Source organism: Amblyraja radiata, chromosome 33 (genome assembly GCF_010909765.2).
Source record: "Amblyraja radiata isolate CabotCenter1 chromosome 33, sAmbRad1.1.pri, whole genome shotgun sequence".
NCBI classification, from domain to species: domain Eukaryota; kingdom Metazoa; phylum Chordata; class Chondrichthyes; order Rajiformes; family Rajidae; genus Amblyraja; species Amblyraja radiata.
Genome location: NC_045988.1, coordinates 28048433 through 28073042, shown reverse-complemented (window position 1 = coordinate 28073042; position 24610 = coordinate 28048433). Strand labels below are relative to the sequence as shown.

General features: G+C 45.3%; 1 protein-coding gene across 4 annotated transcripts in view; it reads left to right on the top strand.

Moving 5' to 3' along the window:
* aplp2 (amyloid beta precursor like protein 2) overlaps window positions 1–24610 on the top strand; it is a 128154-nt gene that overhangs the window by 82285 nt on the left and 21259 nt on the right. For 2 of the 4 annotated variants that reach the window (XM_033049758.1, XM_033049760.1), the window contains exons 6-11: window positions 1050–1207; window positions 5966–6096; window positions 8256–8330; window positions 17574–17732; window positions 19039–19167; window positions 24363–24462. In XM_033049758.1, the coding sequence (XP_032905649.1) occupies window positions 1050–1207; window positions 5966–6096; window positions 8256–8330; window positions 17574–17732; window positions 19039–19167; window positions 24363–24462 (752 nt within the window). Of the gene's footprint in view, window positions 1–1046; window positions 1208–5965; window positions 6097–8255; window positions 8331–17573; window positions 17733–19038; window positions 19168–24362; window positions 24463–24610 lie in introns of all 4 variants that reach the window. The other 2 variants (XM_033049757.1, XM_033049759.1) reach the window with 1 other exon arrangement.

Here is a 24610-nt window from a genome sequence, read left to right as displayed (position 1 = left end):
ATCCTTGATGATTATGTCAAGCAACCTTTTGTCTGTCCCATATATGATTACTTGTGACTTATCATAGATTTCAGTGAATCTAATGCCAATATCCTGTCGCTTAATGCCTTCTAAATCTCGGTGGCACATCAGTCAATGGTTCACTTGAGCAATCCTACATTCTGGTGATATTTTAAGCAGAGCACGGAGCTCACAAAACTTGACTCCCATTTCTCAGTGGCTGCGTTGTTGATTGCTTTCGTGACCTGCCGCCTGAATAGTTTTGAGAAACACATTCTACTCGACCTGCACCACCGCAAGTTCACTGAGACTCCCAATTGGAGCATCAGAGTGTTAGCATATAATTGGTAACTAATCACCTTTTTCTGTCATGAGTTCTGATATAAAATTACCTTTGTAGTATATAAGGAATGCAAAGGAATCTACTCTGTGAAAGCCTTCAGTGGGTCAAATGATGCATGGTGTTTGCTAGTATTGGCCATCTAAAATCTTGCGATGCTGACAAAACTGCCTCTTGTTACAGACTTGTAGTGGCAGCTGTCATTGCCTTCAGTTGAGCTCCATAAACAGTCCCTGTTCTCCTGTTTTATTTTCAATGCCAGCAGGAGGAAGCACTGGCGGCGGCTGTGTGTCTCAGCTCACAACAAACAATGTGTTGTGTAGCTGGCAGTAAATTAACTCAGAAATTGAAGTCCACTGAATGAGCACTGAAATGAATGACATGGCAACAGCTTTCCTGGGAAACTGGGGTAATCGTGCAGTTTGGAAGATAGTTGCAATGAATTACGTGCATCAGAGCAATTTTACTAACATGGAGTAATTTGCTAATCGGGGTTGAAGGATGGTGGAATTACCCAACCACCCCAAATTTATGTCGATGACTCAACTTCTCTAAACTGGTAATTGGCTAATTAAAATCCAGTGGGATGTATTCGCATCACTGAATAACTGGAAAATGTACAACATGGGAAGTGCGTGTGGTTGTAAGCAGAATTAATTTCCCAATGCTTGCAATGTTTTTCCAATGATCTGTACTAATTGTTCAGCAGAGAGGAGTCAACTGAAGTGGAAAACCCTCCTGTTGTGGAGGAGAAGGACAATGATGAGCTGGATTATTACTACGATGAAGATGAATATACCGATGACTGGGAGGAGGCAACCAGTGAGGAGAGCTTGTACAAAGAGAGCATAGTCAATGATGTGAAAGGTAGTAGATTCATCTTTCTTTTATGATGAGGGAACAATTCTTTACTTTGCATTATGGTGAGGCTTAGGTCAAACTGAGCTTTCTCATATATAGATTGTCCCTTTTATGAAACAAAATATTGTCTATAGGAATTAAACAATCTTATCAACTTTTCAGGGAATGCACAACAGTGCCTGCTGCTTTTCCTTTAATTCCTGGATAGAATGTATCTCCTGAAGTGTATTTTGGGAATGTTAGCCAGAGTGAAAATTCTTTAAACTTCATTATGTGGCCTCAGGAAAAGTTTGCATTGGCAGATAATATGAATCCAGTTGAATTAATATGTAAAGCAGAACTTCACACACATTGTGCTGCGCAGATGTTTAAAAGAAATCAACAACATGAATGAAGTTTGCACCTTCACTGTCTGCTTGGGGAGTGCTGCAGTCTCCTCCCTTGCCCCTAATGCATTTTCAAACCTTAGGCTTAAATCCTGCAATGACAGCTGATTCCTCTACCTTGTAAATTAAATTTCACCAGTCTGCTCCTAAATTTTTCAAATACAATAAATTTGAATGCAATTCATTTATTTAAGATCTTGCCCACATCCTCTGTCTGAGCTTGGGTCCCAAACGGAGGCACCATTTTATCTGGTCGTCTTCTTGCAAAATTAAAATGTCAGTTATATTTCAGACCCTTATTTAACCTTCTATTTTTTTTTTTTAAAGTTCCATCCCCACGCACATTCTATACTCTTGAAGGGTTTCTCTGTTTTCTCCTCCCTCCATTTATCCAGCAGCCCTTACAGGTGAGATAGAGATGCACGGAAATCTCTTCCAACCTCATCCACTGCATTTGCTGCTCCCAATGTGGCCTCGTTTACAGAGGCGAGACCAAGTGCAGACTAGGAAACCGTTTCGCCGAACACTTGCGCTCTGTCAGCCCAGGCTTACTGTATGTCCCCGTTGTCAACCATTTTAATTCCCCTTCTCATTCCCATATTGACCTTTCTGTAATGGACCTGCTCCATTGCCAGAGTGAGGCCACTTGCTCACTGGAGGAACAACACCTCATGTTCTGCTTGGGTAGCTCACAACCCAACGGTATGAACTTTGAATTCTCAAATTTTAGGAAACAAGCCACCCATCCACCCTCCCTCCTGTTTCTTCTCCCCTCCCCCCCCTCCCCATTTCCCCTGCACCCCACCCAGATGTGCACATCTTTCTTCCACTATCCTTCTTTACCCTTCCACCTTATCCCTTTCTCTGGATTCACCATATCTTCTCATCAGCCTATTATCTTTTCATTTCAGGCCTTTGTCCACTTGAATAAGCACCCCCACCCCCTCACATGTATCCACCTATCACTTGACAGGCATTGTTCCGTCCCCACCTTTTCCACTACAGTTAGTCTGAAGAAGGGTCCTAACCGGCAATGACACCTATCCGTGTCTTCCAAAATGCTGCTTGCTCTGCTGAGTTACTCCAGCACTTTGTATTTCTTTATAAACCAGCATCTGCAGTTCGTTGTGATTCTTAAATCAAATGTGCAATGCCACCTTCTCATTTAACTTCCTCTCCACCCCTCCCGCTCTTCTCGTCTGAAGATTCTATATCCTGGAAGATTCAGTTGCCAATTCTGGCCTTATTTTCAACCATGTCTGTATGACAGCTGCAATATCATATTCCCATGTATTGATTAACCCTAGACATCCTAATACACTGTAATACAATAGCCTCCCGTTATCCCATGTGTTTTGTCATCATCCATGTCTGATTTTCTTACTGGACTGACTTAATTTCCCTTTGAGATTTGTCTATCCTTCCCCATTTCTAATTGTATCCTACTTTCCATAATATTTCCAAATGAACCCTGAAATAGAATGATTCTGCTATATTTTACATATAATAGACTGTAAACAGTGTAATATTCTGTTCTCAGCACAACCTTTCCCGTCATTTCTGATTATTTATCAATCTCTTGAGTTGTGTCCGGTTCACTATGTCAATTTTTTTCCAAAAAACATCCACAAACAGGATGGCCCTGGCATGTCCATTGTTTCTGTCTGCTTCTGCCCCACCAAACTTATTTCTAAATACCTTGATTCGATCTTGTCGTTTCTGACCTACATCTGAGCCAGCTCGCACATTCTTCAACCTTTAATACCTTTCAATTCCTATGCTCTGAGTACTGCATCTTTACCATGGATTTCCAGTCCCTTTACACCTCTATTCCCGACCAGAAAGTCCTCAGGGGCCCTCCAGTTCTTCCTTGAACAGAGAACCAATCAGTTCCATCATATTCATTTTTTCAATATTGTTTCTGCCACCCTCACCCTCCCCGGAGATGTAACACCTGTCCCTATACTTCATCCATCACATTAATTGAGGGACACCAGCAGCCCTTCCAGGTGAGACAAGAGGTTCGCGTGCACGTCTTCAAACCTACTGCATTCTGTGTTTCCAACGTTGCCTCCTCTACAGTGGCAAGACCATGCATAAACTAGGCGACCGTTTCACTGAACACGCGCTCGATTCGCCAAGGTCTATGGGATATCTTGGCCGCTAACCACTTTAATTCCCCATCCCATTCCCATACCAATCTTTCTGTTGCTGGCCTCCTCTATTGTCATAGTGAGGCCAATATTCCAATTGGGTAGCCTACAACCCAACCGTTTGAATGTTGAATTCTCCAATTTCACGCAAAACCCCCGTTTTAATTTCCCCCCCTTTTCCTGGTGCGCTTACCACCTGTTTCTTTCCCCTCTTTATGCTGCTAATCTCTCACCCCTCCTTACTCAAAGTCTACCATTGCCTCTTATTTTCCTACCTTCCTGTGCCCTTCACCTATATCCCTCCCTCTAGCTCTTACATTGTGCTCTTCTTTCTTTCTCTGACAACCCTTTGTCTCCTTTTAGATTAGATTAGATTAGATATAATTTATTGCCACACAGCCAGGCTGGTGGAAATTTGGGTTGTCTGCAGCGATACAATAATAAAGAACACACAACCACAATAAAACTGTAACACAAACATCCACCACAGCATTCATCACTGTGGTGGAAGGCACAAAATTTGGCCAGTCCTCCTCCATTTCCCCCCCGTGGTCAGGACCAGAGTCCAGAGTCAGTCCAGGATTGGCTCTTCCTCACCGGAGACCGCGGCTTTAAGTTGTTGTAGGCCGCAGGCCGGCGGTCAAGATTTAAAGTCCCCGCCGCAGCCAGAAGCACCGTAGACGGCAGGGCCGGCGGTCGAAGCTCCCCTCCAGGGGTGATGGTAAGTCCATGCCGGCCCCGCGGTAGAAGTCGGCCGCGGGCCGGCAGTGGTGGCTTCTTCTTCCCCCGGGTCCCCAACGTGAGATCCCGGGCTGTAGACGCCGCACCAGCTGGAGCTCTGCAGACCGCGGCTTCAGGCTGCGACTTCAGGCTGCCGGCTGCCCCGGGTCAGCGAAACGGAGCGCTCCCCTCCAGCGAGCCCCAGCGAGGGCTCACCCGCTCCACGCCGAGAGTCCACGCTGCGCCCGCCGCTGAAGCCCCGGGCGCGTCTCCGGGAAAGGCCGCGTCGATCCTTGATGTTAGGCCACGGGGGAGGCGACCTGGAAAAAGTCGCCTCTCCGTGGAGGAGGCGACCGAAGGGGTTTCCCCCTCACCCCCCCACACCACCCCCCACATAAAACACACAAAGAAACATTAAATACAGACTTTAAAACATACTAAAAAAATAAAAAAAGGTTGAAAAACTGACGAGCTGCATGACATGGCTGCTGCCAGAGCAGCGCCCCCTACAGAATTTTCACCTCTAGCCTTTGGTAATTTTTGAAGTTAGCGACAATCACCCTCCCTCCACAATGCCCCCCCCCCCCCATGCCACCTCAGAAGTATCCCCGTATAACTTGACAGGTTTTGCCCCACCACCACCTCTTTTCCTGCTTTCTCCACCCAACTCCATCAGTCTGAAGAAGGGTCTCAACCTGAAATGTCACCTGCCCATTCCCTCCACAGATGCTGCTTGACCCGCTGAGTTCCTCTCGTACTTTTTTACTCAAGAATCCAGCATCTGTATTCTCTTATGTCTTCATTTTTTTCTGAGGTACTTCCAAAAATGTAGAATTTGAAATGAAGATGGCACACAAGTAGATAGGGCAGTAAATAAGGCATATGGTATGCTTGCCTGCATTGCTAAAGGCATTGAGTATAAGAGTCAGGAAGTCATGATGCAGCTCTATAGGACCTTGGTTAGACCGGATTTAGATTATTGCATCCAGTTCTGGTCCTCCAATTACAGGAAAGATGTGGAAGCTTTGGAGAAGGTGCAGAGGTTTACCAGAATGCTGCCCGGTTTGGAGAGTTTCAGCTACAGGTTGAGCGGAGGTTGAGGGGAGACTTGATCGAAGTATGGAATATTAGGAGAGGCATATAAAGGGTTGACAGTCAGAACCTTTGTCCCAAGATAGAAATGTCCAACATTAGAGGGCATATCTTTAAGGTGAGAGGAGGAAAGTAGAGGGGAGTTGTGGACTTTTTTTTTTTATACAGAGGGTGGTGGGGGCCTGGAACACATTGCCTGAGGTGGTGGGCCATGATGCGCCATGTTGTTTCGATGTGTTGATACGTGGAAATTTGTAGGTGATATTATTTATAACTGTCAGTGCAAAAGAAACCAAGGGAATTGTGTTTAACAGTGCAGAAGTAATTTGTGTTTGTTGTGAAATCCAGGGCCTCCTGCATGCAACCCAGAGCGAACAGAAGGTCCTGAGGTTGACTCATCTTTTGTCTTGCAGTTCCCTCCACTCCTCACCCAACAGATGATGTAGATGTTTATTTTGAGACACCTGCAGATGCAAATGAGCACACACGTTTTGCAAAGGCAAAGCAGCAATTGGAGGTTCGACATCGAGATCGCATGGATAAGGTAACGATACATGTACGACTGCTTGCCTTAGGAGCTCAGAGTTTAGTGTTTAATTTAGTTTAGAGATACAACGTGGAAACAGGCCCTTTGGCCCAACGAGTCTGCACCGACCAGCAATCACCCTGTCCACTAACACTATCCAACATGCTAGGGACAATTTACAATTTTACCAAAGCCAATTAACCTACAAACCTGTAAATCTTTGTAGTGTGGGAGGAAACAGGAGCACCCAGAGAAAACTCACGCAATCATGGGGAGAATGTACAAACTCTGAACAGACAGCACCCGTAGTCAGGATCGAACCTGGGTCGATTGCCAGCAACTACCGCTGCCGCAGAGACTGAAAGGAAATTTGCTCGTGAGACTAACTGGAACCCTCCAAATTATCCTTTCTCATTGTTTAACATAGAAACATAGAAATTAGGTGCAGGAGTAGGCCATTTGGCCCTTCGAGCCTGCACCGCCATTCAATATGATCATGATATGATCAACCAAATATCATGGTATGACCAGCTGACTTCATTTCAGTTAATTTCCATAAGCAATAACCTCAGTAGCTGGGAGTTATCAACATACAAATTGCACTTTTACCTAAGAACGATGTTACAGAACTCGCAGCCAATTTGGCCAATAATAACGTGAGAGAGGTGAGCAGTTGATTGGATTTGCACCCCGTTCTTACATTGTTTGTCTTTGTAGCCCTTAAATACAGGTCCAACATTAGCCACCTAATATCTGCCCTCTGGCTAAAGGTGATGCAGATTGAATTGAATTGAATTGAATGCCTTTATTGTCATTCAGACCTTACGGTCTGAACGAAATGTTGTGCCTGCAGTCATACATACAATCATATAATAATAACAACAATAAACACAAATTAACACCACCACAGTGAGTCCTCTAAGCACCTCACTGTGGTGGAGGCAAAAATCTTAGGGCTGCAGTCTCTTCCCTCCTCTTCTCCCTCTGCGGCTCAGTCCCGCGGCTCACCGAACCCCGCAACGGGCCGGCTCAAACACCGCGGCCTGGGGTGGTCGAAGCTGCCGCCCTCCAGTCCAGCGTACGCAGCCACTGGCCCGCAGCTGAACCCAGGACTCAGGTCACCGCTGCCAGAACGCCATCCCAGCCACCAGAGCACCGTTCCAGCCCCGAGCCGGATCGCCAACTTTATCCAAGGCCCCAACAGTTTATTTCCTACATCCAGTGATGGAAATGGGGGGGTATGCCGGGGGACGGCGTTCCCCTAGTTTTCAGTTTCCATCCTGTGCATGAATTTGCAGCTTTATCCTGCGCTACTTAATCCAAGGGTAGCGAACGAGACGGACGAAAGCAACGATCATAGAGCAGCGGAATAGGTGACATTTCGGGTCGAGACCCTTCGTCAGACTGAGTCAGGGGAAAGAGGAACAAGGGATATAGACGGTACTAAGGACAAATGAATGGAAGATATACCTATACCTCCCGTTTCCCTTTCCCTTTACTGCCAGTCTGAAGAAGTGTCTCGTCCCGAAATATCAAAATGATCACCTGCAGCTGAGAAAAAAAAAGATGATTTGTGCATGAGGAAGCCATGACCAAAGCAAAGATACTAGAGCGGAGACGGAAGCCGGTTACGGAAATGGTGCTGAGGATTACCCATGACCGTACAATGGCTTTTTTGTTGAGTGTACTATCTTGCTCCGCTATAGGATCTTTGGTTTCCAGTCTCCATGAGATGGAGAGTGTGGAGGAAAGTGGCGCTGTAAGGGCTGTCCACGTCTTTCACCAGCTCATTGGAACTTTTCCCAATTCCATAATGACTGTATAAGAACTTGGCCCTCATCAGACCTAGCGTCTCTCCGCCGTAAACAGAGTTCACCTCCTGGACGCTCAACTCGTAGACCACCCGCTCCTTCCTGAAGCGGATATCAAACAGTTGTAAACCGCTGGCGGGACTGTGGCGGAACGCGAACTCCCAGTCAAAGTAGCGAACGTGGTTTTCAAACTCATCGGGGGAATAATATTTTGCAATTCTCAGACCACATAACATAGGAGCAGGGTCAGGCAATTCAGCCCATTGAGTCACTGCTATTCCATCATGGCTGATCTATATTTTCCTGTCAACCTCATTCTCCTGCCAGGGAGGAGACTAACTTCATTTCCTTTGCTCCCAAAATTAGGTTAGAGAAGAGTGGGAAGAAGCCGAACGACAGGCAAGGAACCTGCCAAAAGCTGAGAGACAGATGTTGGTTCAGGTATGAACACATTCCAGCATGAACTTAGATTTTACATACATGTTCATATTCTGCTTTTTCCCTTTGTGCAATTTAAGGCGTGCCAATCAGTGGTGCCAATTAATATTTTCTGTCTTTTTCACATGTTGTTCCCTCACTGCCATCAATTTTATTTTTACTGGCAGTTTGATTCTTACTTAATGAAATGCTGAGCTCATCTTCAGCATGCTGTTTCTGTGGTTTAGATACATTTAATGCTGCATTGTAATGAACCGTGTCACTACAAAATTGTTAGGAATTCCTGATACTGCTGCCTGTGCACTCCTGCCTTGCTGGTCATTTTAGAGCAAAGGTTCATTTGTATCAGTGAACCAATTATAGTGTGTAGAAAGGAACTACAGATGCTGGTTTCTACCGAAGATAGGCACAAAATGCTGCAGTAACTCAGCGGGTCATGCTGCATCTCGGGAGAAAAGGAATAGGTGATGTTTCAGGTCAGACTCTTTCCCCTGAAGGATAGGGAAGGCTAGAATAAAACAGGGCCGGCAACAGATGACCTTTGGAAGGGTTTAGTCTGTAATGACCCATTGTTGGGTGGGGAAGATGTGCTAATGACAGGGAGACAAGGATGCGAACAGTGGAACAAGTGGATGTCTAGGGGGTGGGAGGCCGGGTGGGGGGGGGGTATGGAGGAGTAACTGAAATTAGAGAAATCCATATTCATACTGCTGGGTTGTAAGCTGACCAAGAGAAATATGAGGTGCTGTTCCTCCAATTTGCACCGGGCCTCACTCTAACAATGGAGGAGACCCATCGGAAAGGTTAATATGGGAAGTGGAATTAAAATGTTTGGCAACCGGAAGATCACGTAGGCCAAGGTAACTGAACATAAGTGTTCAAAAAACGATCGACCAGTCTGAGCTTGGTCTCGCCGATATGTAGGCGCCCACACCTGGAGCACCAGATGAAGCAGATGAGATTGGAGGAGGTGCAAGTAAACCTTTGTCTCAACTGAACGGACTGTCCACGTCCCTGGATGAAGTTGGGGGAAGAGGTAGAAGGACAGGTGTTGCAGGGGAAAGTCCCTGGGAGAGTGTGATTAGGGTAGGATGGGATGAATAAACCTGGGAGTTGTGGAGGGAATGCTTTCTGTGGGAGGCAGAAAGGGGTGGAGATGGGAAGATGTGACTAGTATTGGGATCCTGTTGGAGGTGATGAAAATGTCAGAGAATTATGTGTTGTATGCGACGGCTAATGGGGTGAAAGTTGTGGACTAGGGGGACTCTGTCCCTGTTACGACTGGGGGGAGGGGGAGCAAGAGGGATACAGAGGAGACATCTGTGATGACATCTGTCATCTATGATAGAAGGGGGGAAGCCCCATTCCCTAAAGAATGAGGACATCTCGGATGTCTTTGTATGAAACACCTCGCCTTGAGAGCAAATGCGGGGGAGATGGAGGAATGGGAGTCTTTGCCAAAGGCAGGGTGGGGAGATGTGTAGTCGAGATAACTATGAGTCAGTAAGTTTGGAATAGACGTCTGTCGATTGTCCTTCTCCTGTGATGGAGACAGAGATTGAGAAAGTAGAGAGAGGTATCTGAGGTAGCCCAGGTGAATTTGAGGGGAAGGTGGGAGTTAGTGACGGTTATACCATATAACCATATAACAATTACAGCACGGAAACAGGCCATCTCGACCCTTCTAGTCCGTGCCGAACACGTATTCTCCCCTAGTCCCATATACCTGCGCTCAGACCATAACCCTCCATTCCTTCCCCATCCATATAACTATCCAATTTATTTTTAAATGATAAAAACAAACTTGCCTCCACCACCTTCACTGGAAGCTCATTCCACACAGCCACCACTCTCTGAGTAAAGAAGTTCCCCCTCATGTTACCCCTAAACTTCTGTCCCTTAATTCTCAAGTCATGTCCCCTTGTTTGAATCTTCTCAAAGGTTCAAAGGTTGATTTATTGTCACATACACCTAGATGTAGTGAAATTCCTTTTGCCAATGCAGCACATAAGAAAGAATAGAAACATAACAATAATAAATAGCTTTAACATAAAAACATCCCCCCACAATGGTTCCCATTATGGGGGAAGGCACAAAGTCCAGTCCCCAACCCCAGTTCACCCATAGTCGGGCCTATTGAGGCCTCCACAGTTGCCTCTACGGAGGCCCGATGTTCCAGGCCGTCCTCGCCGGGTGATGATGTTCCGGCGTCGGGAGAGTCCTCTCAGCGGCATGGGAACCCTGGAACGGCCGCCTCCCTACTCGAGACCGTGGCTTCCGGAGCCGACAGGGCCGCACCGAATGGAGCTCAACTGGCGATCTCGTCGCGAGATCCCAGGCTCCCGATGTAAAGTTTCAGCGCCGCAGCTCCGCGATGTTTTTAACGCCGGTCCCAGCTCACCGGAGTTCCAGCGCAGCGACCCGGGCAAGGCACCGCCCGCCCCGCAATGGCGCTCCAGCGCTGCACCGCGGTCCTCAGACCCGCAGCTCCGCCGATGCCGGTGCCGGTGCCGCCGATGCCGATGCTCCGGGCGGTCCCCTCGCTCCTCGGACCCGCAGCCGCCGCCGATGCAGCCGCTGCCGATGCCGAGGCTCCGGGCGGCCCCCTCAGGAAATGCCGCTCCAGGCCCGCTGGTAGGCCGCGAGGATGGGTCGAAAGTGCAGCCCGGAGAAAAGCTGCATCTCCGACCAGGTAGGGACCCTGAAAATTAGTTTCCCCCTTCCCCCCCCCTCCCCCACACATAAAAAAGCTAGAACTCCTTAAAAACAAAACACTAAACTAACTAAAAATAAGAAAAAAGAAATGAAAAACAGACAGCTGCAGGCTAGGCAGCCATACCCCCTACAGGTCGGCGCCTGTCTACAGGTCTTCTCTACTCTGTGGGAAAAGCTTATCCACGTCAACTCTGTCTATCCCTCTCATCATTTTAAAGACCTCTATCAAGTCCCCCCTTAACCTTCTGCACTCCAAAGAATAAAGCCCTAACTTGTTCAACCTTTCTCTGTAACTTAGTTGCTGAAACCCAGGCAACATTCTAGTAAATCTCCTCTGTACTCTCTATTTTGTTGACATCCTTCCTATAATTAGGCGACCAAAATTGTACACCATACTCCAGAATTGGCCTCACCAATGCCTTGTACAATTTTAACATTACATCCCAACTTCTATACTCAATGCTCTGATTTATAAAGGCCAGCACACCAAAAGCTTTCTTTACCACCCTATCTACATGAGATTCCATTTTCAGGGAACTGTGCACAGTTACTCCCAGATCCCTCTGTTCACCTGCATTCTTCAATTCCCTAGCATTTACCATGCATGTCCTATTTTGATTTGTCCTGCCAAGATGCAGCACCGCACACTTATCAGCATTAAACTCCATCTGCCATCTTTCAGCCCACTCTTCCAACTGGCATAAATCTCTCTGTAGACTTTGAAAATCCACTTCATTATCCACAACCCCACCTATCTTAGTATCATCTGCATACTTACTAATCCAATTTACTACACCATCATCCAGATCATTGATGTACATGACAAACAACAGTGGACCCAACACAGATCCCTGTGGCACCCCACTAGTCACTGGCCTCCAACCTGACAAACAACCATCCACCATTACTCTGGCATCTTCCATTCAGCCACTGTTGAATCCATCTTGCTACTCCACCATTAATACCCAACAATTGAACCTTCTTAACCAACCTTCCGTGAGGAACCTTGTCAAACATAGAAAATAGGTGCAGGAGTAGGCCATTTGGCCCTTGGAGCCTGCACCGCCATTCAATATGATCATGGCTGATCATCCAACTCAGTATTCTGTACCTGCCTTCTCTCCATACCCCCTGATCCCTTTAGCCACAAGGGCCACATCTAACTCCCTCTTAAATATAGCCAATGAACTGGCCTCAACGACCTTCTGCGGCAGAGAATTCCAGAGATTCACCACTGTGTGAAAAAAGTTTTCCTCATCTCGGTCCTAAAAGATTTCCCCCTTATCCTTAAACTGTGACCCCTTGTTCTGGACTTCCCCAACATCGGGAACAATCTTCATGCATCTAGCCTGTCCAACCCCTTAAGAATTTTGTAAGTTTCTATAAGATCCCCCCTCAATCTTCTAAATTCTAGCGAGTACAAACCGAGTCTATCCAGTCTTTCTTCATATGAAAGTCCTGACATCACAGGAATCAGTCTATTGAACCTTCTCTGTACTCCCTCTATGGCAAGAATGTCTTTCCTCAGATTAGGAGACCAAAACTGTACGCAATACTCCAGGTGTGGTCTCACCAAGACCCTGTACAACTGCAGTAGAACCTCCCTGCTCCTATACTCAAATCCTTTTGCTATGAATGCTAACATACCATTCGCCTTTTTCACTGCCTGCTGCACCTGCATGCCTACTTTTAATGACTGGTGTACCATGACACCCAGGTCTCGTTGCAACTCCCCCTTTCCTAATCGGCCACCATTCAGATAATAGTCTACTTTCCTGTTTTTGCCACCAAAGTGGATAACCTCACATTTATCCACATTATACTGCATCTGCTATGCATTTGCCCACTCACCCAGCCTATCCAAGTCACCTTGCAGCCTCCTAGCATCCTCCTCACAGCTAACACTGCCCCCCCAGCTTCGTGTCATCCGCAAACTTGGAGATGTTGCATTCAATTCCCTCGTCCAAATCATTAATATATACCGTAAATAGCTGGGGTCCCAGAATTGAGCATTGCGGTACCCCACTAGTCACTGCCTGCCATTCTGAAAAGGACCCGTTTACTCCTACTCTTTGCTTTCTGTCTGCCAGCTAGTTCTCTATCCACATCAATACTGAACCCCCAATACCGTGTGCTTTAAGTTTGTATATTAATCTCTTATGTGGGACCTTGTCGAAAGCCTTCTGAAAGCCCAGATATAACACATCCACTGGTTCTCCCTTATCCACTCTACTAGTTACATCCTCGAAAAATTCTATAAGATTTGTCAGACATGATTTGCCCTTCATAAATCCATGCTGACTTTGTCCAATGATTTCACCACTTTCCAAATGTGCTGCTATCCCATCTTTAATAACTGATTCTAGCAGTTTCCCCACTACCGACGTTAGACTAACTGGTCTGTAATTCCCCGTTTTCTCTCTCCCTCCCTTTTTAAAAAGTGGTGTTACATTAGCTACCCTCCAATCCTCAGGAACTACTCCCGAATCTAAAGAGTTTTGAAAAATTATCACTAATGAATCCACTATATCTGGGGCTACTTCCTCAAGTACTCTGGGATGCAGCCTATCTGGCCCTGGGGATTTATCGGCCTTTAATCCATTCAATTTACCTAACACCACTTCCCGGCTAACCTGGATTTCACTCAGTTCCTCCATCTCATTTGACCCCCGGTCCCCTGCTAATTCCGGCAAATTATTTATGTCTTCCTTAGTGAAGACAGAACCAAAGTAGTTATTCAATTGGTCTGCCATGTCCTTGTTCCCCATGATCAGTTCACCTGTTTCTGACTGCAAGGGACCTACATTTGTTTTAACTAATCTTTTTCTCTTCACATATCTATAAAAGCTTTTGCAGTCAGTTTTTATGTTCCCTGCCAGTTTTCTTTCATAATCTATTTTCCCTTTCCTAATTAAGCCCTTTGTCCTCCTCTGCTGGTCTCCGAATTGCTCCCAGTCCTCTGGTATGCTGCTTTTTCTGGCTAATTTGTACGCTTCATCTTTTGTTTTGATACTATCCCTGATTTCCCTTGTTATCCACGGATGCACTACCTTCCCCGATTTATTTTTTTGCCAAACTGGGTTGAACAATTGTTGTAGTTCATCCATGCAGTCTTTAAATGCCTTCCATTGCATATCCACCGTCAACCCATTTAGAATCAATCGCCAGCTATCTTGGCCAATTCACGTCTCATACCCTCAAAGTTACCTTTCTTGAAGTTCAGGACCCTTGTTTCTGAATTAACAATGTCACTCTCCATCCTAATAAGAACTCAACCATATTATGGTCACTCTTGCCCAAGGGGCCACGCACAACAAGACTGCTAACTAACCCTTCCTCATTACTCAATACCCAGTCTAGAATAGCCTGCTCTCTCGTTGGTTCCTCTACATGTTGGTTTAGAAAACTATCCCGCATACATTCCAAGAAATCATCTTCCTCAGCACCCTTGCCAATTTGATTCACCCAATCTATATGTAAATTGAAGTCACCCATTATAACTGTTTTACCTTTGTTGCACGCATTTCTAATTTCCTGTTTGATGCCATCCCCAACTCCACTACTACTGTTAGGTGGCCTGTACACAACTCCCACTAGCGTTTTCTGCCCCTTAGTGTTTCGCAGCTCTACCCATATCGATTCCACATCCTCAAAGCTAATGTCCTTCCTTTCTATTGCGTTAATCTGCTCTCTAACCAGCAACGCTACCCCACCTCCTTTCCCTTTCTGTCTATCCCTCCTGAATATTGAATATCCCTGGATGTTCAGCTCCCAGCCTTGGTCACCCTGGAGCCATGTCTCCGTGATCCCAACTATATCATAGTCATTAATAGCTATCTGCACATTCAACTCATCCACCTTATTACGAATGCTCCTTGCATTGAGACACAAAGTCTTCAGGCTTGTTTTTACAACACTCTTACCCCTTATACTATTAGGCTGAAAAGTGGCCCTTTTTGATTTTTGCCCTGGATTTGCCTGCCTGCCACTTTTACTTTTCACCTTGCTACCTATTGCTTCTACTCTCATTTTACACCCCTTTGTCTCTACGCTCACACATTTAAGAAACCCTTTCCCTTTAACTCCATCCTCCACTATCCCATTCGACACTCCAGCCCCCTTATTCAGTTTAAAACCACCCGTGTAGCAGTGGCAAACCTGTCTGCCAGAATGCTGGTCCCACACCTGTTAAGATGCAATCTGTCCCTTTTGTACAGTTCCCCCTTACCCCAAAACAGATCCTAGTGATCTAAGAATCTAAATCCCTGTCCCGTGCACCAGTTCCTCAGCCACACGTTCAGGTCCCGTATCTCCCTGTTCCTGCTCTCGCCAGCATGAAGAACTGGAAGCAAACCGGAGATAACAACCCTGGAGGTCCTGCTTTTCAGCATTTTTCCAAGCTCTCTAAAGTCACACTGCAGAATATTCATCCCCTTCTTTCCGACATCGTTTGTGCCGACATGCACTACCACTTCCGGATTTTCACCTTCGCCCTTGAGGATTTTCTGCACTCTGTCCGTGACATCCTAGATCCTGGCACCAGTAAGGCAGCACACCATCCTCGCATCCCGTCTGTTGCCGCAGAAACCCCTGTCCGTACCTCTCACAATGGAGTCTCCCACTACAATGGCGTTGCCTGCCTTAGGCCTTTTTGGTTTTGGCTCAACAGCCCTATTCACATCGCAAGCCAGTCCGCCGCTCAGTGTAAAAACATCTTCTGTCCCGACAGCTTCTAAGTGGGTGAACCTGTTCACAAGAGGTACAACTTGGCATTTAATGCTTCCCTCCCTTTCTCACCGTCACCCACCTTCTCTCTTCCAGTACCTTAGGTGTAACAATCTTACTGTAGGACTTGTCGAGGAACGACTCCGTTTCTCAGACGAACCGGAGGTCATCCACTTGCTTCTCTAGTTCCCCAACACGGTCCTTCAGGAGCTCTACCTGGATGCACTTCTCGCATTTGTAGCAGCCAGAGGCACCAGCGGTGTCCTTGATCTCCCACATACTGCAAGCATCGCACTGAATCAGCTTGCTTGACATCTCCTTCTTTCGTCTCTCCCTCTGCAGTGTTTTGCGTAGCCTCCTCTCCAAAGACTCTCGAGCCAAAGACTCACACTTTTCTCACAGGTCATTTCCCTCACTGCCACTCCCTAAGCGCAGTCTTGCTTATATAGACTGATAAATTGCCTAATTTACCAATTTACAAACCAAATTCCTCAGTTTTCAACTGTTTTCCCGGCACTGACTCACTTCTCTCCTCCCACTTGGGCTAGAGCCAATCAGTCTTATCTCTTGTTAAACTCCTCCTGCTGTTGCTACCAAATCTACAGCAGTTATAAAGTCCATGAGTTCTGCATGGGTGCAGGAGGGAGCCCATATGCAGTCATCAATGTAGCGGAGATAGAGTTTGGGGATAGGCCGGTGTATGACTGGAACAAGGATTGTTTGACGTACACGACAAAAAGGTAGGTATAGCTAGGGCCCATACGAGTGCCCATGGCCACACCTTTGACTTGGAGGAGTGGGCCAGAAGTTGTTAAGTGTAATAATCACTTCTGCTTGGTGGAGGCGAGTGTTTGTGGAGGGACATTGGCTGGGTCGACTGTCACAGAACAAAATGGAGGGCCTTAAAGCATTCCTGGTGGAGGATGGAGGTGTATAGTGGCTGAACGTCTATAGTAAAGATGAGGGAACGGGGGCCTGGAAACGGAAAGTTACTAAAGAGTTGAAGGGTGTTTGAGGTTTCTTGGACATTGGTGGGAATGGATTGGACAAGAAGGGATAGGATGGAATCAAGGGATGTGGAAATGATTTCAGTGCAGCAGGAGCAGGCAGAAACAATGGGACAAATTATCGTGGTGTTCTACTACTGCATATGAAAGTGTTTCACTGATCCCAGCATTGGATTGACGAAGAGGAGTTTCAGTGATGTTTGTTGCCTCCTGTTGGTTCTTTTGCCATCTGGCAAAGGCAGTGTCTGATAGGTGTCTTTCAGGTCATCAGCAGCTTTTCAAGTGGTGGTGTTGCTAAGGAATAATTCTATGTAGACAGGATTCACTTTCAGAGCAGCCCTGCTACCAATAGCATGTCTTTGTAAATGGTATACAGAATGAATTAAACTAATTAATACTTGATGCAATGATACTTCATGGATTGCAGAATGCTCCCAAGCCCGCTATCTGCCAGTTATGAGAGACAGTGTGCTGGTGTAAAATAGAGGCTGAAAGCCTGCACCTGTAACTGTGGACAGACACCGTGCAGCCTTTTCTTGGAATTGCATTGGAACATTTGCATGGAATGTGTGCTTGAATCTCTAGAGATACATTCACATCCAAATATTTCTGACTAAGCTACAACTGCTGCCACTGAGCCACAGGTGATGTTCTTTAAAAATTGGTTCTTTTCCTGTTATGTTCTAATTGCTTTTGGGTTCATGTGAAATGTTTGTGAATATTACTTTCTGTAGAGATGATTAGATCTTTGGTACCGAGGTTTAGCTGTGCGGAATGTTAATTACTGCCTTTTAACTAGCATTTCCAGAACATGGTTGAGGCTGTGGAGGAAGAAGCTGCCACCGAGAAGCTGCAATTGGTTGAAACTCATCTTGCTCGTGTTGAAGCCTTGTTAAATGATCGGCGACGTGTTGCCTTGGAGAACTATCTCTCTGCACTGCAGGCAGTTCCACCACGAGTGAGTACTGATTGCTTTCAATCCTGATAGCATGTGCAGGATGAGGTTTAGGAACATCAGTAGCTCAGCATGTTTTTTATTTGATAACGAGGATCTTTCCTGTGTGAAACAAATCAATCAGGCTGCGCACTTGCTTCTTTACCAGATTGCTTCATATACCTGTTAGTCATTCAAGTTTGTGACATCAAAGGATTAACAGTATAAAAACAGAATTTTATCGATGTATCTCGTCGTAAGTGAAGTCGTTCTGGTTACATGGTCATTTCTGTATGTTCATTGTTAATGGCCTGTCCCACGTGGCGATTTTTTCGGTGACTGCTGGCATCATTGACTGATGTATCAGGTCACCGAAAAATTTGCAGAGTGATGAAGTATTGACGCGCGGCGTTTTTTCAAGTGTCGCAACATTTTTTTTTTGTCACCGCTGGATTTTTAAATGTTCAAAATCTTTTGGCGACCCTGATATGACGCTGGCAGTCGCCGAAAAAAACATCCAAGTGGGACAGGCCCTTTAATATACACTTATGTGCAATGACAATAAAATATATTATTATTATTACCTGAGCTTAGCCGTGAGGACTGGGAAGAGTTCCATTCAACCAGAACTCATCGCTGCAGTATGGTTTTCATTAGAGCACCAGACACAAAATATCTGGTGCACAAGGTATATAACGAGACAAAGCACACTGGGTTCAAAAATATCCTCCTGTATTTCATCCTTGGATCAAACCATTTCCAGCTACTGTGCTGAGTTGCATTGTGTCTTCCATTTGAATAGATTATTGTAAATAGATGGATCCATGTCTTCTTAGTTGTTTAGAGTATGTGCATTGGATAGAATTTGTGTATTGCAATAATAGACCTAGATAGATCTATTGGGTCCCAGCAACTGGAACTGTGCTTTAAGGTAGCCTTTTAAAGACAAACAAAATACTGAAGGCATCATATGTCTGAAACGGAAACAAAAGCTGCTGAAACGCTGAATCGGGCAGAACATATTTAAAGAGAAATGTCTATTGTTTTGGGACAGTGTCATTCAACAAAAGTGGAATAAATTGTTCCTTTTGTTCTCATTTGTGTTACAACGATGTCGTACAGGCACAATGAAAACGTGCTCACAACGGCATCACAGGCTCAGACAGAACTGCAGAGTGAACTAAAAAGAATGAGACACAGATAGAATAGAGTTTCCACAAGATAGACATTCCAAAAATAAAAGAGAGCATGAAGTAAAGTTTAAAACAAAAGCAGCATGGTAGATATAATCATGATGGATATTGATGCCTGATGAAATATCTCTTTGTAGCCCCACCGCATCCTGCAGGCCCTGAAACGTTACGTGCGTGCAGAGCAGAAGGACCAGCACCATACCCTACGGCATTACCAGCATGTCATGGCCGTGGATCCCGAGAAAGCGGCACAAATGAAATCCCAGGTGAGTGAAACCCTTAAAGTGCAGCTGTTATCCATTAGAGTCAGTAACATGCTTAGTGTCTGGTTTCACTCTGGGAAGTGCCCTAAGTATTAACTCCATTAAAATTGGATCTATAATTGCAAGTTGGAGTAGAGCTTCAATAGTTTGTAGCTCTTGCAAAATAATTCAAAGAAAATCATTATTATTTTGTTGGAAGAATTGAAATCTGTTTCAGAAATGCAGTCAAGACATCTTTAATGGGTTCATATTGCAGTTTTCATTACTTCTCCAAGGACTGTATCTGTAGGTGACACTGAAGGATGATATCAGTAATGTGGATAAATAGGGAGTCTATGGGGAAAATGAAAGATGTCAGCGACATGAATGACCAAATGGCCTGTCCCACTTATGTGATTTTTTTCGGCACCTGTCATAGTCATAGCAGGTGGCCGAAAATGATCAACATGTTGAAAATCCAGCGTCGCCCTGCGACATGTCGGGGAACAATTATTGCAACATGGTAGAACTTCAGACACATAGTTGGAGGGTAAACGCCTGGGTCCTCAACTTAAGTAAGAGCAATTAAATGGCATGAAGGAAAGTTCGTCTGAATACTAAATCAAAGACTAGAGCATTACTGGAGAAGTGGAGGGTGCCTAATGTTGGGTATTCAGCTCCTCCCTCAAGGACATAAAAATCCCTTCCATGTGAGGCAGAGATTCATGTGCATCTCCTAGTCTTTTCATTCAGTGACCATGATATGGCATCTTCTATGTTGGTGAAACCAAGCATAGATTGATTGAATTGTTTGAAAGATAAAGCATGGAAACAGGCCCATCGGCCTACCGAGTCCATGCCAACCATCTGTGCACTCTAGTTCTACCTTATTCCACGTTTTTATCCTCTCCCTACTCACTTAAGACAATGTACAAAGACAATTAACCTACGAACTATACATCTTTGGGATGTGAGAGGAAAACGGAGCACCCGGAGGAAACGCGCACTGTCACAGGGAGAGCATACAAACTCCAGATTACGAGCTGTGCCGCCCGCCTAGTTGCCTGGACCGGACTAATGATTTGCAGAGCTCCTGCGCTCTATCAGCAATGCCATCTTGACCATCCATTTGCATATCATTTCAACTCCCATTCCCTGACCAAACCGTCTGTCCTCTGCCTTCTCCACTGCCATGGTGAGACCAAATCCAAGCTAGTGTAACAGCACCTCATATTGAGCTTGATACCTTTTACGTCTGCTTCAGGTAACCCACTCCCCAAGTTCCTTTCCCACTCCCACGAGGTGTGTTTGTCTTTTCATCCATCCACACTCCTTATTACGGAGACTCATCACCCTCACACCCGTCTGCCTTGGTTTCCTCCCTTGGTTCACCTTTCCTAGCCCCTCCATCTGCCCATTATCCCCTGCCCCATCTGGACCTGCCTATCACATATCAGACCCTGCCCCACCCCACCCTCTCACTTTTATGTACCTTTTATGTAGTGCCCTTTGCCCTCAGTCTCAGTCCTGATGCAGGATCTCTATTCCATCATCACTTTACTTCTACAGATATTGATTGACCTGCTAAGTTGTTACTAGAGGGCATAGTTTTAAAGCAAGATGGGCACATTTTAAAGGTGATGTGCAAGGCAAGTGTTTTATACAGAGAGCGGTAAGTGCCTGGAACATGCTGCAGTGGGTGGTGGTGGTGGTGGGAGATATAATAGTGGCTGTGAGGAGGCTTGTACACGGGTATGCAGGGAATGGCAGGGATATAGATCACACGCAGGTAGATGAGATTAGTTTAACTTCAGCTCAGCCATTGTGAACCAAAGGCCTGTTCCTGTGCTGTATATTTCTATATTTTACATCGTACGGCATGTGACAAGAAACCACAAACGATTGGTGCACAAGAGAACAGCGCACGATACTGGGGGAGGATTTAGCATGAATTGAGGATTGATTATTGCATGGAGGACATGGTATCAGAAGATTCATAACATGGAGGACAGAATCAAAAGATTCAGATCATGGAGGAAATAGAGTCAGGAGAATCAGGCATTTTACAGACTGGAAGAATATTTATATGTGATGGCAAGAGTTCAGGCCATGCATGTTCGTGTTGGAGTCAAGGGCAAGGTACGTGGGCTTAAGAAAGCTTGGATGATGAGAGAAATTGAGGCTCTCGTCAAGAAAAAAAAAAGAGGCATGGGACAGGTATAGACAACTGGGATCGTTTGTTTTGGGATGAAATCAGGAGGGCAAAAAGGGGACAGGAGATATCTCTGGCAGATAATATTGGAATTCCAAAGAGATTTTATCAGTACATTAAGGGAAAGAAGGTGGCTAGAGAGAGACTTTGGCTCCTCAGAAACAAAGTGGTTTTAATCTACAATTGACGAGGGAGAAGGGTAAATCGGAGGTGTCAGTATTACAGTTGAACAAAGGGGACTATGGGGCCATGAGGGAGGAGCTGACCAAAGTTGACTGGAAGGATACCCGAGCAGGGATGACAGTGGAACAGCAATGGTAGGTATTTCTGGGAAAAATACATAAGGTGCAGGATCAATTCATTCCAAGGGGAGTAAGGGGCAACCGTGACTGACAAGGGAAGTCAGGGACAGTATAAAAATAAAAGAGAAGAAGTACAACATAGCAAAGATGAGCGGGAAGCCAGAGGATTGGGTAACGTTTAAAGAGCAACAGAAGATAACTAAAAAGGCAGTAGGGGGAGAAAAGATGAGGTACGAAGGTAAAAGCTAGCCAAGAATATAAAGGAGGATAGTAAAAGCTTCTTTAGGTATGTGAAGAGGAAAAAAATAGTTAAGACCAAAGTTGGACCGTTGAAGACTGTAAAGGATGAATTTATTATGGGGAACAAGGAAATGGCAGATGAGTTGAACAGGTACTTTGGATCCGTCTTCACCAAGGAGGACACAAACAATCTTCCTGATGTACGAGTGGCCAGAGGATCGGTCCAAATCAGCATGGAATTACGAAGGGGAAATCATGCTTCACTAATCTTCTGGAAATTTTTGAGTATGTAACTAGGAAAATGGACAAGGGAGAGCCAGTGGATGTAGTGTACCTTACATTTCAGAAAGCATTTGATAAGGTCCCACAAAGGAGATTGGTAGGCAAAATTAGGGCACATGGTATTGGGGGTAGAGTGCTGACATGGATAGAAATGTGGTTGGGAAACAGGAAACAAAGAATAGGGATTCCCTTTCAGAATGGAAGGCAGTGACTAGTGGGGTACCGCAAGGCTCGGTGCGGAGACCACAGCTATTTACAATATACATTAATGATTTAGATGAAGGGATTACATGTAACATTAGCAAATTTGCAGGGTAGCAGAGTGAAGGAGGATGCTATGAGGGTGCGTGGTGACATGGACAGGTTGGGTGAGTGGACGGATGCATGCAGCTGCAGTTTAATGTGAATAAATGTGAGGTTATCCACTGGTAGCAAAAACAGGAAGGAAGATTATTATCTAAATGGTGTCAAGTTGGGAAAAGGGGAAGTACAATGGGATCTGGGGGTCCTTGTTTATCAGTCAATGAAAATAAGCATGCAGATACAGCAGGCAGTGAAGAAAGCGAATGGCACGTTGGCCTTCATAACAAGAGGAGTTGAGTATAGGAGCAAAGAGGTCATTCTGCAGTTGCACAGGGCCCTAGTGAGACCACACCTAGGGTATTGTGTGCAGTTTTGGTCTCCAAATTTGAGGAAGGACATTCTTGCTATTGAGGGAGTGCAGCGTAGGTTCTCAAGGTTAATTCCCGGGATGGCGGGACTGTCATATGCTGAGAGAATGGAGCGGCTGGGCTTGAATACTCTGGAATTTAGAAGGATGAGAGGGATTCTTATTGAAACATATAAGATTATTAAGGGTTTGTACTCTGGAGGCTGGAAACATGTTCCCGATGTTGGGGGAGTCCAGAACCAGGGGCCACAGTTTAAGAATAAGGGATAAGCCATTTAGAACGGAGATGAGGAAACACTTTTTCACACATAGAGAGTTGTGATTCTGTGGAATTCTCTGCCTCAGAAGGTGATAGAGGCCGGTTCTCTGGATACTTTCAAGAGGGAGCTAGATAGGGCTCTTAAAGGTAGTGTAGTCGGGGGATATGGGGAGAAGGCAGGAACGGGTAACTGATTGTTGATGATCAGCCATGATCACATTGAATGATGGTGCTGGCTCGAAGGGCTGAATGGCCTACTCCTGCACCTATTGTCTATTGGTCATCTCTGTGTGGAGCTGCAGGAGATGAGCAGTTCTCAATTAGTATTTTCCTGTTTTTATCATGGAGAAATAACATGAAAACTGTGGAATTTGTGACAGTGGAAGTGATTTGCGGACTCAGTAATAGGGTCGAGGAGGTGCTAAATGTCCAAAGGCATATGAAGTTGGACAAATCTCCAGGGCCTGATCAGCTACATTTGAGGACACCGTAGGAAGCTGTGGAAGAAATGTGAATCATCATTAGATGTGGGAGCGGTGCCGGAAGACTAGAGGGTGTCTGCTGTTGTGCTTCTATTTAAGAAGGGCTGCAAGGAAAAGCCTGCAAACTATAGACCAGTGAGCTTAACATTTGCGGTAGGCAAGTTATTGAAGGGGATTCTGAGGGATAAGGTATATATGCATTTCGATAGACGGGCTGATTACGGGTAATCAGCATGTTTATGCACATGGGAGAACATGTCTAACAAATCTGATCAAGTTTTTTGAAGATGTAACCAAGAAGGTTGATGTGGGCAGTGCTATAGACATTGTCTATATGGATTTTAGCAAGTCATTTCATAAGGTTCGGCATGGTAATGTGCTCTGGAAGGTACCATGGTATCCAGGGAGAGCTAGATGACATGATAGAAAATTGGCTTCAGGGATGAAGCAGCAGGTGATGGTGGAAGGTTGTTTTTTGGACTGAAGCCCTGTGCTAGTGGTGTGCCTCAGGGATTGGTTCTAGGCCCATTACTGTTTAGTTTATATCAATGAATTGGATGAGAATGGACAAGCCATGATTAGTAAATTTGCAGATGACACTAAAGTAGGTGGTATCGTGGATAGTGAAAATGGTTATCAAAAATGACAGCAGGATCTTGATCAGTTGAGCAAGTGGGCTGAGGAATGGTTAATGGATGCTCTATAAAGCTGGAGATGTGGAGGGAAGATCTCGTGAGGAACATATTTTGACTTGTTTATCTCTTGTGTTTAGGTGGTGACTCATCTCCACGTTATTGAAGAGAGGATGAACCAGAGCCTTTCTCTTCTTTACAAGATGCCATATGTTGCTGAGGAAATCCAAGATAAAATAGGTTTGTATAGGTCCAGTAGCAATCTCTTAGGTTTGATTACTTGAGAATGGATATGTCTGCATCATGGTGAATTGTATGTGGTTTGGAACTACTGCATTCAATTATTTTTAAACCACAATCACAGCTTTCAGATTGGCAACATATCCCA